This window comes from Halichoeres trimaculatus, unplaced genomic scaffold (genome assembly GCF_033239565.1).
Source record: "Halichoeres trimaculatus isolate MK-OKI-2021-1 unplaced genomic scaffold, fHalTri1.1 fHalTri1_scaffold_9, whole genome shotgun sequence".
NCBI lineage: Eukaryota > Metazoa > Chordata > Actinopteri > Labriformes > Labridae > Halichoeres > Halichoeres trimaculatus.
The window spans coordinates 15,178,850-15,195,547 of NW_027437188.1; the positions used below are offsets into that span (position 1 = coordinate 15,178,850).

The window sequence follows — 16,698 nt, forward strand, 5'->3', positions numbered from 1 at the left end:
TTATTTTAATCCAGTTGAACTTGAGTAGCATCAGTGTTGAACATGCATACCAGCTGACCTTTGAAAACAGTTTTCATTTTGAAGGACACTTTTTGAAGTTTCTTTTAAAAAAATAAGTATTTGCTTCAAACTATATGGTGTCTAAAATAATGCCTGAAAGATGTAGTAAACGATGACCGTTTAACACATCTTAAGAGGCATATCCTGAACTTGACCTCACTACTGCTAACACCACTACACACTATACAGTGACAGGACATGCGCGCGACCGACCCCAGTGTCTCTCTGTTCTATCGCAGGGCTGTGTGCACGCGCACGGCTCAGCACTTTCCCAGTTCCGTCTCCTCCATTACTGGCGAGGCTCCCAATCAATAATTCAATAGTTTTGGCGTCTAAATCCAGCCCCAAACGGCGCGATACACAAACACAGCAGACTGTGGAGCAGACTCTGTGAGATCAGTATTAATTAATAGCTAAAGACATTGTGTTTTGTGTGGAAATATCGGAAGTGTAACGCGATCAGGATTCCTATAATTATCGTCTCCAGTGTCAGGTGTTTATTAAATGTTCAATAAGAGGCGGTTAAGATGTCAGGAAATGAATCGGGCTGATTTGTAAGTCAAGTGAGGCAGACATTAATAAATATTTTCCACAACGGCATTGTTTTTTAATTTTTCCATCCGAGCAGTCGGTGCTTTTATGCATAAAGCCAAACTTCAGGTCATGACACATAAACCGGCAACCATTTCCATTTAGTGGAGATAGGCAGGAGGCCAGATTCAAGGCGGAGCATGGGGATACTCAACTGGAATAACATCGAATACCATTAACCTATATTATTTTTATGTAAAAATGTTTGTTACTGACAACATCTTAAACTGTGCCGCAGAGAAAAGGGTCGATTAGGCCAAAGATAATGCAGACATTAGTGCTGCTCTATGCAAACAAACAAACTTTGGCATTAATTTAATTAAATATGCATCGTTGCTTTATGTAATTACCAGGCCGTTGGGGTTAGCTCATTTAATTACTGCGAGGAGAACACGTAGGTTAAAACCTAAATGAGGACAAATATAGAATTAATGTGAATTTGATTAAATAATCGTGTGCATTTTAAGAGCAGAGCTAAAAGATTTTGATCTTTTCTCCTGTCACTGAACGGCCCCTGTCTGTCTTTATCCTTTATCTGACACTTTTTTCAGCTTGTACTGGAAATTACCAGCCCTCTTCTCCAAACGCTCCATAACCAGATGATGAATAATGCAACGGTTTGGCACGCGAGCAGCGCCACACACCCATGTTCACGACTAAACGGGCCTGTCACAACTGTGACGTTATCAAAAGCCCGAATGCTACAGGCATGAATTATTAAAAATGGACTGCCCTCAAAGGTTGAACGGCAATAATAATAATAATAATAAGAAAATAATAATAATAATAATAATAATAATAATAATAATTTAAAGGTCGATTAGATGTAACAAAATAATGTCAACTCATTAAAGAAACTTTCCTTAATTTATTGTCGGAACGAAAACATGTTGTCTGTGTGGATTCACGTTTCACATGTGATGAAAAAAGTAAAACAAACTCATGAATACTCTTTCCCCCGTTTTTCTTAAAAACCCGTGCCTCAGTTAAGTTCACTTTCACTGTTATAAAAACATCAAAATTACATACAGAAAGCACATGATTTTTTTAATACACGAAATCAAAGAAAAATACAAAAATGAACAAATTCCCCACAAGGCATTCATAAAGCCACTAAATAATAATAAAAATAATGCATGTTTCTTGTGTATAAACATATTTTACACGTGCCCGTACAGTACCATACAGTCCTCTTGTTTACTCCGCTTGGGTGAAAGATGGCATTTATGACGTAATCCTTTAAAAGGGGAAAATTTACCACCTTATATGGACACTAGTTCCGGGTATCCTGACAAAAGAGTTCAGCAAAGCCTACACATATATTATAATCTCACATTTCTGCCTATAGTTTCACCCTTTACCAGAGAAGGTCCAAACAAGGTCAGATATAGGCCAAACATTCAAGTGAGAGTTGCGCTTCCTCGTAGAAAAGAAAAGAGTGAACGAGAAAGAAACGAGAAAAGAGGTGAGGAAAGGGGTAAGGAAAGTAAAGGGGGTAGAGGGGGAAGAAACTTGGGGGAAAAAAACATGCTAAACTATATAGGCATTTTTGAGTTTTGGGCAAGAAGCAGAGGGGGGAGAAACACTTTGAATGATGTTAATTTTTTGTGGTCCTGCTCTGTCTTTTTTACAGAGAACGTGTTTTAAATCGAGGCCAGCCTCTGAAGGTTCAAATGAATTCATCACAATAATAATATAACATTAAAACAACAGCAGAATGGTTCGCCTTGTTTGACAAAGTATCGACCATCCCAGCTGCTTCCTCCTCCTACTTCTCCTCTTCAGGGTTTGCCGCCACGCGGCTGCAGAGAAGAGGAACCTCGCGTGCCCTCGCTGTCCTTCTGTCCATCAATCACCTCTGCGTAGGCTATCACGTCACAGTCTTTTTCTTTCATTGTCTTTTCTTTATCTCATAAATAGCCTATATTTTATAGTTATACTCGTCGTCCTTCATTTAAAAAATCATAAATATCGTCCTCGATTAATTTTTTCTCACTTTGTCCTTTTATTGGTTCACTTTGAAAGTGTTCAATGTCTCTCAGTCGCGCTGAGGTGGCAGATAGCGCGTGCACGGCTTGCGTCCACCCGGTCATCTGGCGTCACAGTCCCAGCGCGGCCGTGTGCTTTTTGGCCTTCAGTCTCAGGTCAGCGATGCTGGAGTTCTTGCTGGTGTTTTTGGCGGCGGCAGCGGCTGCCACGACAGAGGCAGCAGAGGCAGACTCGGCTGCGAGCGTCGCCAAGGGCAGTCCGAACGGCGGCGCAGGGAACATCATGTAGGGCGCGTGCGCCGCCAGGTGAGAGTGCAGGTGGTGCTGTGCATGGGCCACGGCGCTGTCCAGCTGCAGCTGCGCCTGCACCTGAAAGGAGAAGGGCGGCACGTTGCAATGACTATCCTACAGGACGGGACGCACGGGTGGAGAGAGAAGGGGGAGAACATGCGTTAACTTTGCAGTGTGTCTGAGGCTCATTCACTAGTGTCACTGATGTAGATGTCAACAGTGTTTACTGATGGAGGAAAGTGGGATGACCTTGAGGTTACAGGGGCCATCATTTGGCTGGATCTCACTGTGAAGCTTCTCAGCTATTCTTTATGGAGGCCATCAAATAAGGCCATCTTGTTTTTTTTTTTTTTTTTTTGTTTTTTTTTTGGTTTGTTATTTGTGGTGTCATTGACTTCCTGCAGATCTGAGGGGCCATGGGTCAAATTTAAGTTGTATTTGTACATCAATATAATGACGTCTGACCACAGTTCAGTCTTTTGTGGCCTTTGGGGATCTGTGGCCCCAAAAGACAGAGCAGGACTGTGAACGACAATTTTGTTGAAAGTAATGACAGGTCTCCACTAAAACCAGTCCAGCTAAAAAAAGATTAATATGTGCACTTAATGTCCTTTTTGTCCTCGTATACAAAACAGGTGCACTGTTCAATTTATCAAATTTTGTTTGCGGAGCACTGCCTAATTATTGTGTGCATAATGAAAAGAAAATTGAAGAAACTTCTGTCCTTCATTATCCTGCTCTGGGACCACTTACATGGAGGCTCTCTCAAGTAAAGCAGGCATACAAATGATCCATTAAACAATAGAAGGAATTTTCCAATTAGGCTGTACAGGCTACCCTGTGTTGGCACACTGATTTTTTGTCACTGTAATAAGAGCTCCTCCTGCATAGCACTTGTGTAGAGCCTGTGCCAAGACAGCAGTCCGGGGATTGGTCTGGTTTTAAGAGTAGACGCTTCAAAGAAACTTGCCTGTTGGAATGGCATCCGTAAAGCCCCCACGTTGACATATGGCGCTACACGACAAGCTTCAAACTGATTGGCTGCTCCAATCAGGACTCCTGAAAGAAAAAAAGCACAGACGATAGCCTAATTGTGAGGAGAATATTCCAAACCACAGTGCGTTTATTTGTGCGTAAAAGATGAAGGATGCTGCGTGCATCTGAGCCTTGAAATAAGATAGAATAAACTAAAAGTAATGTTGTGTAGTTTTGTGTTAATGGGAGCATGCATGCAGGATAAAAGCGTACCTTTATGTAACTGGTTTTCCTGCTTTCTGCATTTGGCTCTTCTGTTCTGGAACCAAACCTGCAGGGACAGAAATTAATTAGAGAGCCGCTGATTGGCAGCTGCTTGTGAGGCCATGTGTAATTCCTCTCAAAGTGACAACAACCGCAGAAAAACAATATCCCCGAGGAGCACTGAAATATTAATGACACTGCTTAACCCCGGATCTGAATTATTTCATTTAGTCTTCAACAAGAGTGAGAGGGAGAGAGAGGAAGAAGAAGACTAAAGGGGGATGGAGTAGAGTGGAAGAGGGAGAACAAAAATGGAAAGTAGTAAATCTACGAGAATGGGGGACATTAAAAGCTTATTAGCAGCATAGAAACACTCTTGTTGGAAATGTGCAGCACTATTGGACTATAATAAATAACCTTGTCAGCGCTGGTTTCATCTTTCTATAGATTAGTGTCCCTGAAGAGTTGAATGGACTCTCAGATATCGAATAGCAGCAACGCTATTACGCTTTTTGGACATCAGAGCAAGGCGATCTGAGAGCATCTCCCTCTTTCTCTCCCTTTCCCTCTCTTATTTAATGACCGCTGAAATTAATTACCCTTATCTGCACAAAATCCATGTCAGAGAAACGCTTAAATAGCCTCTCAGATTCTGTCTAATCACCGCCATAACACGCAGGAAGAAAGCGGCTTCAAAGACAGCACACTTCTCCTTTTTGTTTCCTCTCTGTTCAAATCGACGAGCGTCACTTTCAGAGGAAAACGCCTTGAAACGCAGATTAAACGACGAATGTACTTTGAATCTAGCAGACAAAGCTCGGCCCAAATTAGCCCACAATACAACTGCATGTCAGTCTGCAATCTCTCATACATCAGGTCCATGTACACACAAACACACAGAGAAATATCATATCGATTGAGCTGTCAGTTGGCTTCTTTTATTGACCACAGAGCATGCCAATCGGAAGTGCTTTTGCGCATTCTTCAGATTTAATTTATTGCCATGATAAAAGCAAATGCCCTCCTGTTATTGATTGGATTTAAAGTAAAAATCACAATAAACGTGTGGCATGCAATCGGTAAAACATATAAGAGAGAGACAGAGAAAGCTGCTTGAATTGGGTAGAAAATAATCCATAATTTATGTAAATCCCCGAGCTGTGCGCCTTGTTCGGGACACAATACGCCTTATTGGGGAGATTCCAGTTCAGGACGGCAGAGCCCTCCAAAAGGCTGCCTTTAACTTTTTTTTTTTTAGGCCCCGCTATACGATTCATTTTCCCTCAACCATCACCTTATTCAGTACGAGAGCTCCGCACTCGTCTTAGGGAAAAAATAAAAATTAAATCCTCAAACTCTGGAACTTTTTATAAGGGTTTTGAGTAATAAGAACAGTTGAGTTGTGTATATCTTAAATCCCCCCTCCTCTCTTGCTCAAGTTACACAAGACATGTCTGACCCCCCTCCCCTTCTTTCCCTGAAGCCTTACTTGGTTTCTGCGCAGATGGTGCATCCCCATGAAAAACGACAGCATATCTCCCAAACAGGAGACTCGTAGTAACATACATCGTGAAAAGTGGAGGCAATTATTTTGAAGCTCATTCGAACAATTTTGACAAAGACGAGTCTCGTGACGCAAGCATAAGGGGGCCAACCTGAGACGTGGATTGAATAATAGCAAAAAATATTAAAACTACATGTATAACAAGGGGGACGTTTGAACTGTGCTGCCTCATTTAAAAACAAAACAAAACAAAAAAAAAAATCTTCAAACAAAGACTCTCAAAAACCCACGAGGATCACATCAACCATCAGGTAGTTTTTCAACCTCCAAAATCATTTGCGTTCATATTTTCACACGAAAAACATCAGTTATCACAGTCAAGCTCATTTCAGCTCTGTTTGATGCCAAGCTCATCAGACCATATCAGTGACCATATTTTACAATACCTTCATTGAAGAAGTAGAAAACATCATTGTATGCTTTGTCACCATCATCTTATTATTATTATTATTATTATTATTATTATTATTATTATTATTGAGCACAAGCTTGAGGCTTTATCCTCTTATTTATTAACACATTACACACCAATTTACGTGGCTACAATTCTGAAATAAAGTTACAAAAACAATTTTATTAGTAATTATTTCCAACTTTTAAAATGCCCTTCAGCCTGAGTACTGTAATTGTTTTTGTGCCCAATAAATATCAATTTTAATGCTTGTTGTGTAATTATCAATCAGATTTTAAATTTCCCCCATAGCAGATGGAGCACAGCCCCTACCTGTACTCGGGCCTCGGACAGTCCCAGCCTCTGGCTCAGCTCCTCCCGCATGAAAGCGTCTGGATAGTGCGTCTCATCGAAGAGCCGCTCCAGCTCGTTGAGCTGCTCTAACGTGAAGTTAGTCCGACTTCTTCTCTGTTTGATTTTAGTCTGTGCCTCGTCCTCTATGGGCTTCGAGTCCTCTTTCCTTTCCTTCACGTCCGTGGTGCCTGAATACGTAAAGCAGTAGACCATCAGAGAGGGAAAACATCATAGATTTTTGGTCTTGTATTTAACCTCAAAATAAACGATTTATTCTTAAATGAATCACACACCTTAGTTTAATAACGTAAAAAATATTTTAAAAGCTTGTCTTTTCCATCCCAAACTAACTGGCTTTTAATGTTATCAAACCACAAAAGAACGTGAACTACAATTCTGACTAACAGTTAAAAACAGTGCGAGAAATGACTATCGATCCTCACCAAACAGTCATAAAACCTCTGATAATAAAGGGAAAAAAGCAATACATGCCCTGCCAACCCTCAAAGAGCAGCAAGCTATCAGAGCTCGGATGTTTTGTAGAGCTACATAAAGCTCTTTAATTATTTACTGCTTATAAATATGCAACGCTGCATGTGCCCACTGCTGGATGTCTGGTACACGCGTGTATCTGTTCCGCTTTTTTTGTAACCATGCTGCTGCTTGGGACGAACACATGCCGTTTTCATAACAGACCACTTACACACATAAATCTTCTGGTGTTTTTTTTTTTTTTCAAATATCAATACTGAACAGGTGCACGAAACTGATATGTATCTCTTTGATTTCGTCTTGAAATTTAAAAAACATAAATACAAAAGCCACCGAGACACAGTTGTTCTGATTTAAAACAAATGGCACATCTACCCAGCGAAAAAAAGCTTTGACAGTTTTTCTTAATCAGATTTAATTTTCGCTATTTAAAAAACAAAACAAAACATTTTTTTAAACCAAGAAAGTTCCTGAATTCCTAATAGTTTTTATATTATTTCACGAGTTTTGTATTCCAGCCATGCACTGTTGCACCTGATGTGCTTTCACACCTGAAACACACATCTCATGTGCACCGAGGGACAGCAGAAATGACAGGACGTGATTTCCACCTTTTATGTGCTGAGATCTGTCTGTCAGGTGTGTGATAGGCTTTGTTTAAACAAGCCCATTTAATGAAAGAGAGATCTAAACACGAAAATTATTTCATGATAAAAAAACAAGAGCTTTATTGTTTCAGTTGGTTCCTATGTAAAACCAGAGTCTTTATTGCAAACTTGCTCTAAATCACTGCACCTTTTTAAACTAATCTTAAATTCTAATATAAAATATAAATAACAGTGTGGTTCAATTTTGGTGTATTAAAGAGTATTCGTCATTAGTTTGACGAAGGCCTTGGTCTTTGTAATATTTTTTCAGGCCTTTTTGATGCAAAACGTTCAAGAACTGAAGCTCTGGCTGGACCACAAACTTAATCAGTAAGCACATGGTTAATAGAGAAAATATGGGACCTATTTAACGGTAGATATACAAATAAAACAACTAAAATAAAGATAAATAAATTATTCAAATAGAGAGATAAAATAAATATTTACAACGCTTCAACTCACACTCTGATCGATATTATTTCTCTGCTAATGAAATCTGCAGTTTCTGTGCAGTTCGAACCTACATAATGACAACGTTTTATTTCTGTTTCGTTCAAAAAAAAAATCTTTGCTGTGGTAGACCTGCTGCTTTTAAAGTTCATTTTCCCTCTCTGTGCAGGCTGTGTTAAGAACACCATGCTCTCTTACCGTCTATAAGTTTGGGGCTCCCGGCGTCTCTGATTCTCTCCGGGCCGAGCATGTCCGTTTCCCTGCCCGGCGAGAGCGCCACGTTCCGGGTGAGTCCTCCTGCCGCCGCCGCTGCCTCCTCCCGGCTCCCGGGCTCCGTGGATAAAGACTCCCTGCTCCCTGCTCGCGTAGAGCCGGTCTCCAACACCTCCCTGTAGGTTATCACTTCCTTCTTCTCCTTTACTTTCTGATCGAAAGACTTGGACACGAACGCGGTGAGCTCTTCCATCCCTGCCTGCTCTCTCCTCTTTGAGAAACACACCACTCACTCTCTCTCTCCCTCTCTCTCACACACACCTCTCACTCACACACTCTTTGCTCCACGACTGCTTAAGACATCAATAGTGTGGCTCGTTTTAAAGTCGACCCCCAGTTTGAAAATGATGATGATGATGATGATACTGCTGCTTCTGTGCCAACTCTGCAAAGAGGTAAAAATGTCAGAAAGGATCTTCTCAGTCTAGTCCTCCTTCTTTGGTAGCGGAATTGGGAACCTGCTGGTGCTCCTCTATTGAAGTCACACTATTTATACTTTGCGGCGCCTTGCCCCCTTGATCCGTGCAAATTACCTCCCCTCAGGATGCCGGGATGAGCCCCCCTTCCCCTTCTTCACTCAGAGAGAGAGGGAGAGACAGAGAGGGAGAGTGAAAAAACATTAAGCTGCACCATCGCTATTGGCCATTAATCCGAGATTGACAAGAAGGACTAATTAATTTAATTAAGCGCTCATTCGCTGCTATTGTCCTGAGTTAGTTTTTAAACACCCAGGAGATGCTCATCTCTCTCTCTCTCTCTCTCTCTCTCTCTCTCTCTCTCTCTCTCTCTCTCTCTCTCTGCAGGGGTGTGGCTTAAAAATGACAAGAGAGAGAGAGAGGAGGAAGAGGGGGGCATGGATGAAGAGTCCTTCCTCCTCTTCAGTATATCTGTGATCTTGGGGAAAATAAGTCACAACGATGACATGAAAAGAAAAAGGTAAAAAAAAGAAAAGGATATCTTGCTAAGATGCTGAAAAAGAAGAAGAAGAAGAAGAAGAAGCTGGGAAAGAGAAAAGCGCCAAAGTGAATTCAGCTTTAACCCTATAGTTTAAACACAGTTGACTTTAGGCCTGGTCCATCTTATCGATACATTTTACTGCATCTTTTATGCGTGCACGTCTGTGCTTTTGTGCTAAAACGGAGGCAGAAAGATGGACCAACATGTAATTAAAAAATCGAGTAAAATATAATCTTTAATATTTTACTTTCAATAAACGTTAGCTTTGTATTGATCATACCTAATAATTGTGAAATGAATTAAAAAGAAGAAAAAAGTTGGCTGATATTAAAGTTTCCTGCACCCCGTGAGACACCTTCTTTAATGCTTTGCCGCCATGCAGTGCTTCTTTAAGTTTCTAATCTGCAATTATGTATTTTAAATAGTCATCATTAGTGAGCCTATATCGCTTAATATTAATTCTCAGTAGACTTTTTAAGCCATTAGGACGTTAAACAGCAGCTAAACGCTTCATTAGCATGCCTCTTGCGATGTTTTTGCCACTGGGCTCACTAATTAGTAACGTTTTCGACTCGCTTTTTTCCGCTGAAATCTTCGCCTATATTTGCAAAAATAAATAAACAATTAGTTGACTTACAGTGGAGGTAAGTGAACGCAGCACAGACAGAGAGAGATAGAGAGAGAGAGCAATTAAATGAGGAAGAAGAGGCGACATATAGCTATGCAGAGAAGAAACGGGATACAGCGGGATGCTGAAAACGTCGGGATGAATTTGATGCAAAATTAAGCGTGTTTATTGATAATCTATATAAAGCCCCATTTCCACACAAGAGCTCCAACAATTCCCCTGATTAAATATTAACAATGTTTCAGCTTGAACCTTAGGCATTAATTACGAGTATTTCTGCTGCGTCTCAAAGCAGGGTGAATTCTAATCGCACTGATAAGCTGCCTCTTGTGTCTATTTGCAGTCAAACCCCAATTATCTTATTTATCTGTTTTTTTTCTTTTGAATGCTGTTGATTCATTTACTCATGTCAAACTGGTCGTTTCACCCCCTGTGTTTTATTAATTTAAATAGATTATTAACAATTCTATAGTATAACCATCAGTGTTTGTATGGAAAGCATCCAAAGAATCAAAACCTCATGTAAATTTTTAACCCACAACAATAACTTGTGTTGTGTTAATGTTTGTGGTATAGTCTATTCTGCTCAAAACGGAATTGTGATCCCCTAAGTTATTTACCTGAATAGAAAACGCAGTTGTGAAAATTAAATTCTACATTTACCTACATTTAATTAAGCAGGTCAAAATAAAAAGTCACAAAAACATGCAACTGCATCATTAGTTTTGGTCTCATACCTTTATGAAGCACTCAAGGTTTAAAGTGGTCAAATAAATGCAACAATGACAAACTAGGGGGAGAGTTTTGCTACAGCTTTTATCTCTTATTACCAACAAAATGCATCTAATATTGCAATTAAAAAAACAGCAATGTATCTAATTGTTAGAATTTACATGCAAAATCTGAAACTCGATATAAATAGCTCTACACGAAGTTATGTTTACGCAACATTAACACACAATTCACAGTGTATTAGACTGTGCTTTAGTGACGTTAAGTATTGTTGAAGATTTCGAGGCTTGAAATGTGTTTTAAACAAACTGACCTCATCATTTGATGTGCCTGTGGATGAGAGCAGTCCCTGATCGATAGTTCTTTGTGTGACTATACTGCCTGCACTCGATCGATGCACTCTGGTTCGATGATTTTAGTCTTCTGCGCAGTGCATGGCTGAGCTGAGGAGCTTCTCAGCAATTTAAAGGTTTGGAGCGGGATTTTCATTCCGAGGTAAAACCTCTTCTTAGCTTCAGGTGATATTTGTATTTTTATGACATTTACGAACTGCAATCCGAGGTGTGTCTACTGTCAAACGACCACATTGCCTCGGTTTACACAGAATAAGAAACAGACGTTTGTTCAGGTAGCAGGGTTAGCTCACTAGCTAGCCGGATAAAGCACTTCTTTTTGTGTAATACCGGTGTGATGTAAACACTTGCAGTGTTGTTGGAGATATAACGTTGCTTTACATCTTTCACTGTTACTGTCAGGCATGTAGGCGTAAAGATAAGCTTATGTTTCATGTTGTTAACCAGCCAATGTCCAACTGTATGCCTTACAGACATATGATGATCAAAGCAGGTATCTCTATTAAATATTGTGTGTAAAATAATGACAAAAAGGAGCTATTTGTTTTCAGTTGATGTTTCTGATTCGTTTAAAATGCTGTTGATAGCTTAAAGCATTGACTTCTGTTATGTGTTTGTTTTGTCAGCTGATCGACAGCCAGCATGGGTCGACGCTCATCAGATAGTGAGGAGGACAGCCGAAGCAGGAGAAAGAGGAAACAGCGTCGCCGTTCATCCTCCTCCTCATCGTCTTCATCTTCATCCTCCGGCAGCAGGGTGACCAGCAGCCGGAGCCGTAGGTCCAGCCGCCGTAGCCGGTCTCGATCCAGAGATAGAGACCGGGACAGAAGGTGGGTTCTGCTACACTTTTAGTTCTCAAAAGAGATGGATGAACTCAGGTGGGTGACAGTCCTCCAGGAATGCCCGTGTGCAGGACAGACAGTGTGTCGACTCTAGGGAACAAGTTTCACAAAACAAGGAATAACAGAACGCTCTTTGATTTCATGTCACCATATTCTGTGTTGGTTTATTGCATGACATGAAACGAACAGATTCCTTGGAGGCAAAGATGGTCTTTTATTAAGTTTATACTGTACTAACAGCCATCCACAGCTGAAAGCAACTTGAGTAATATTTTTACAGTGAAATGGCAGCTGAGCTTTAGTAAGCCCCTGCTCCATCTTGCTTCCAATATATTGAATTTGATAGAAATGATGAGTCAAATACCTTTTAATGGTGAAGCTTGCCTATTTGGCCATTTTCCTCTCACATGCTCTCAGACCGGTTTAAGTATTTAAAGCACAGATTCCATTTATATTAAGGTTTATTAATGCATATTAAACATAGACCCTAAAATAAAGGTGTCATTAATTCCAGTTTTACATCTTAGCTTTCTTCTTTCCTGTCCTCTGTGAAAAGTGTACCTAAGAATTTGTTTTACTGTGACTGTTTTGAGACATAGTCGTCAAACTTCTGCCATTGAAAAGCACTTAAAATTGCTTTGTGTACAAAATGTGCTCTACAAATTAGAGCCCAACCGATATGGGATTTTTGGGGCCGATGTCGATACTGATATTGGGGGCTAAAAGAAGCCCATATCTGATATATAGGCTGATATTCGATATACCGGCTGATATTCGATATATCGGCTGACATATGTAATAAATTCATGGATATACACAGGATAAATAATGTTTATGAACACAAATTATGACAAGCTATTGAAAAGTTCCATCTTCCATTTAATGCTTGGGGCTAAACTAGATTTTAAGTAACAATGTAGCTGCTTTCAAAACATGCAATAACTACAATCACAACAAAATACATTGAAACATTTTCAAAAATTATTTCAACCAAAACAATTACTTGTGAATTTATAAGCCCAGGTTAATCCTGCATGGCATAATGAAGTGAGACGCTGTGTAGTAGCCTTATATTAATTAACACACAGGAGCAGGAGCATCAGAATCTCTGCGGAGCAAAAATTTTTTTTAATCGGCTACATTTTGGCTGATGTTGATTAATCAGTGACAGGCTATAAATCGGGCTGATTAATCGGTCGGGCTCTACTACAAATAAACTTGCCTTGTCTTGCCTTGCCATCAGGTAACTCATGCAAGCAAATAGGAGTCTGTGGCTCTGTAGGAGAGTCGACATGTGCCAATTAGAAGGCTGAGGGTTTGATCCCAGCTCCTACAGTGACACGCAAAATGTCCTTGAGCAAGACACTGAACCCCAAATTGCTCCTGCTGTTGGTCAGCAGTGCGTGGATGGGCATGAATGTGTTTGCTAGTACCGAAGGTCCCCTGCCATAGCAGTCTCTGCCTTCAGAGTGTGAATGTGATGTGAATGGGTTGAAGGAACTAGAAGTGTAAAGCGCTTTGAACGGTCAGAGAGACTAGAAAAATGCTAGGTGAAGGTCAAAAAGATGAAATCTTCTTTATGGGGAAATAACTGATATGAGTTTAATTATTCCTTGTTACAGTAACTTTACCTGAAATCCTGGTATTACTGGTAAGCAGGGCTTGACATTAACACCGGCCAAATGCGGGTGGATTTCAGCAGTGGCTGGTAGCACCGCCGCTCCCACTAGACACTTTGGCGGGTTGAGTTTTATGTACACGTTTAATTGTAGTTTTCTCAAACGGCATCTGAAATAATAAACCAACTGCAATATAAGACCACGACATTACAACTCCCATGAGTACTGCCTGCATAAAGCGTTTGCTCATCATTGGTCCATTCGTGGAAGACTTTGCGACGTCACTGCTTACAGGGGTCAGGTCAGACTCGGTGAAAAGATTTAGCCACAACACCCTGACAGTACCTCTTGCTGAGTTTTTATCAGTTCAATTAATCCCCTTTACCATTTTATTATAAGCAATAACAAACTACTATTTTAATTACTATGTCTTAATAAACTGCATATTTTCATGTGAAAGGAGCACAATGTTACACACAACTTTATCAGAGCTGAATACCTGATTAAGGAACCAGTGGATTTTAACATTGATGTAGTTTTGTTTTGAGTGTGCATAGGGGTCATTAACATTTAAAGAGGTTGTAAATCTTTTTTAAGTAAACTTTAGCATGTCATCATTGGCTTTTATCATATTGAACATAATTATCCAACAACAAATTTTGGACAGTGAAAATACTGAGTGGCTAGTAACTCAGGGATACCACTGGCCACAGTGGCTGGTGAGCAAAAAAGTTAATGTCAAGCCCTGCAGGTAAGGCAATTCAGTTCTAGAAAAGTTTGTATCGGTGCCGTGTAAAACTCGGCCGCTCTCCAAATAAAGGTTACTTTGTGGATTTAAGCAGCGGTTGCTCATGAAGATGTTCAGTTTTAAACAGAAACAAAGGCGAGGAAGCACTTAAGTCAATTTAGCTGTAAGTTAAAATGTGGACATAGAAGTTCAGTGTTCTTTTTCAAAGTACAACAGTCAGAATAACATGCCACTATTGGCTTTAAGAAACTGAAAAGATAATAAATCAAACTGTTAAAATGGATTGGGCAGTTTGACATGAGCATCTACAGTTAGTCATTTTCATCTGGTATGATCTAGATCTGAAGTCTAATGATCATATTATTCTTTAGCCAACCCTTTTCAATTGCTGATAAATTATATGTAAAATAACTATTATCAATGCTGAAACAGGGACTTCTGCTTTTGTTGTGAGGCTAGAACATGGCCAGTATTTTATTATATAAGTATTGTTTTTTCAGTCACCTATTCTGTGTCTGGTCTTAGAAGACAAGTCAAACCTGTGAGCATCTTTCCTGAGACATGAAAGGTCACAAACTTGCACTGGTCTGAAAAGCCCCTCTTCATGTTAACAGAATACCACTCTTTGTAATTTGTCAGAAAGAGAAAGCTTCAGTAATAATCAGATACCTTTACAAGTAGTTAGTAGCTGGCCCTGTCCTCCTTCATCCATCCACAGCTGCCACTGGCTGTGTGTGGCTGCTCAGACAAGGCCAGTTAATAGTAATTATTTATGAGGCTTGGTCAAGGTCCATTACTGCTGATTGGAAGTCATTGCCTGTCTGTTAAGAGGGAGTGGGGCTGTGTAAACGCTGGGATCACAGTCTCTCATCTATTAGCCATACGTTTGATCAATTAACCAAGACCTTGTGTGAGTGTGTGCGCTCTTTAAATAGGCCACACATGTGCAGGCAGTTTCAGTCTATACACACACACATACACAGTGTCAGGAGACCTCACATGTTGAATAACAGAAGAGAGGGTGTGTGTGTGTGAGAACAAAAGTCCTGTAAGTGTGAAGCGTTCATGTCAAAGGTTTCTGCGTGAACTCACTCTTCACACTCCGAGTGTCTCAGCTCTTGAGTGTATCATACACTAAGTCTTTGCAGGCCTCATAGAAAATGCGTAAGCCTCCCTGAAATAAAACCTCAGCTCACTGCTGTGTGTTTTCTCTGAGTAAAGTGTGTAGCGACTGCATGAGATGTGAAAGTTGTTTCATAAGGACCTCGCTCATGGGATCCAGCCTTTGGAATACTAATGTATCTTTCCTGTGCTCCTCTAAGTGGTACAAATCTGGTTTGATAGTTCAGCCTCTCTGTTATTTGTATTCCTTTCCCTTTCTTCTCAATCTTAAAGCGCTCCCGTAGGATTGTGTGTGTGTTTTTCAAGGGTGTTTTTAGCTCTAGTGAAACAAAAGCAGGGATTTTAAATAATGAATATTGCTCAAACTGTTTGCGCAGCAGAAGAGATGGAAAGTTTCTGTATCTACATTTAGCCCCATAAACGCCCCCTGCTACATGATATCAATAGGAACGCGGTGTGAGCGGTGTTTGAGAAATAGCTACACACACTGCTGCAGCCACATTAAAGCGCAGCGGAGCACCAACAGGCCCCTGTGGAGGAACTGTAGGGCAGCCTGCGTGGCTTTGCTGCTCTGTGTGTAGACAAGCGTGTTCACTAATGCAAAGTGGCCATCAGCGGTGCTCATGTGGAGGTGGTCTAGGACATATTTGCTCTTGAAATGAGCAGAAAAACAAATTAAAGTACAGTTTGAAATTACATTGGAGATAGAATTACAGATAATGGTGCATGAAGACAGAAGATTTTATAGGTAAACTAAAAGAAACTAAACAATCAGACCAAAAGACCATTTTTAAATTGTTACAAGAAACAAATATATATTCACGTTGATTTTTCAGAGCTTTTCCCCCAGTGAACCACACCAAACATTCAGAACAAATTTACATGTTTCACTGATGCAGCCTTGCCAAAAACACAAAATGATTAATTGCAGAAACAATAACCCTGCTGTCTGATTGATGTTTAGTTTTGAGGATCCTGCCAGTAATAGAAATGAAATTTGTTTGTTTTTGTGTCTGTGTGCGCCAGGAGGAGAAGACGTTCCAGCAGCAGCTCGTCACACAGTTCATCTCGCAGGAGGAGGAGTCGCAGCACAGAGCGAGACAAAGGGAGGAGCCACCACTCGCACAGGTCCCGCAGCAGAGACAGGAGGTACACACACTCAAACACTTCAACAGGTCGTTGTTTATCCTGCACAGCTTCATCTGTACGAGTAACTAGAAGCACAATCTAAACATGAAAAGTAATAAAAAAAGGTATGAATTGAGGGAATCCCGCCTTATATTTGATTCTTTGAAACTCAAGCAATTTGTGTAAAATATAACCTGCCTTAAACTATGCCTACTTAATTGTTTTTTTG

At 40.3% G+C, this 16,698-nt stretch overlaps 2 protein-coding genes across 3 annotated transcripts in view; one reads left to right on the forward strand and one right to left on the reverse strand.

Moving 5' to 3' along the window:
* Positions 1-1,504: 1,504 nt before the first annotated feature.
* On the reverse strand, positions 1,505-9,051 carry shox2 (shox homeobox 2). 2 transcript variants are annotated; one of them, XM_074680088.1, is made up of 5 exons: positions 8,266-9,051; positions 6,458-6,666; positions 4,179-4,236; positions 3,901-3,989; positions 1,505-3,008 (listed from the first exon to the last, which is right to left on the reverse strand). In XM_074680088.1, the coding sequence occupies exons 1-5, from the start codon at positions 8,531-8,533 to the stop codon at positions 2,751-2,753; spliced, it is 882 nt and encodes a 293-aa protein (XP_074536189.1). In that variant the 5' UTR covers positions 8,534-9,051; the 3' UTR covers positions 1,505-2,750. The 2 variants fall into 2 exon arrangements, with proteins under 2 accessions (XP_074536189.1, XP_074536187.1); XM_074680086.1 differs by having other exon boundaries at positions 1,505-3,044; positions 8,266-9,050.
* Positions 9,052-11,045: 1,994 nt separating this feature from the next.
* Positions 11,046-16,698, forward strand: part of rsrc1 (arginine/serine-rich coiled-coil 1) — a 153,019-nt gene continuing 147,366 nt past the window's right edge. The window contains exons 1-3 of the mRNA XM_074680161.1: positions 11,046-11,152; positions 11,637-11,840; positions 16,368-16,490. Coding sequence (XP_074536262.1) covers positions 11,653-11,840; positions 16,368-16,490 — 311 coding nt within the window. The 5' untranslated portion in view covers positions 11,046-11,152; positions 11,637-11,652. The remainder of the gene's footprint in view (positions 11,153-11,636; positions 11,841-16,367; positions 16,491-16,698) is intronic.

Coding starts and splice junctions, on each gene's coding strand:
- shox2 (XM_074680086.1), bottom strand. CDS start 8,533: ATGGAAGAGCTCACCGCGTTCGTGTCCAAGTCTTTCGATCAGAAAGTA. Junction 6,667..8,265: donor GAGCCCCAAACTTATAGACG/GTAAGAGAGCAT, acceptor TTACGTATTCAG/GCACCACGGACGTGAAGGAA. Junction 4,237..6,457: donor TGTCCGAGGCCCGAGTACAG/GTAGGGGCTGTG, acceptor CTGTCCCTGCAG/GTTTGGTTCCAGAACAGAAG.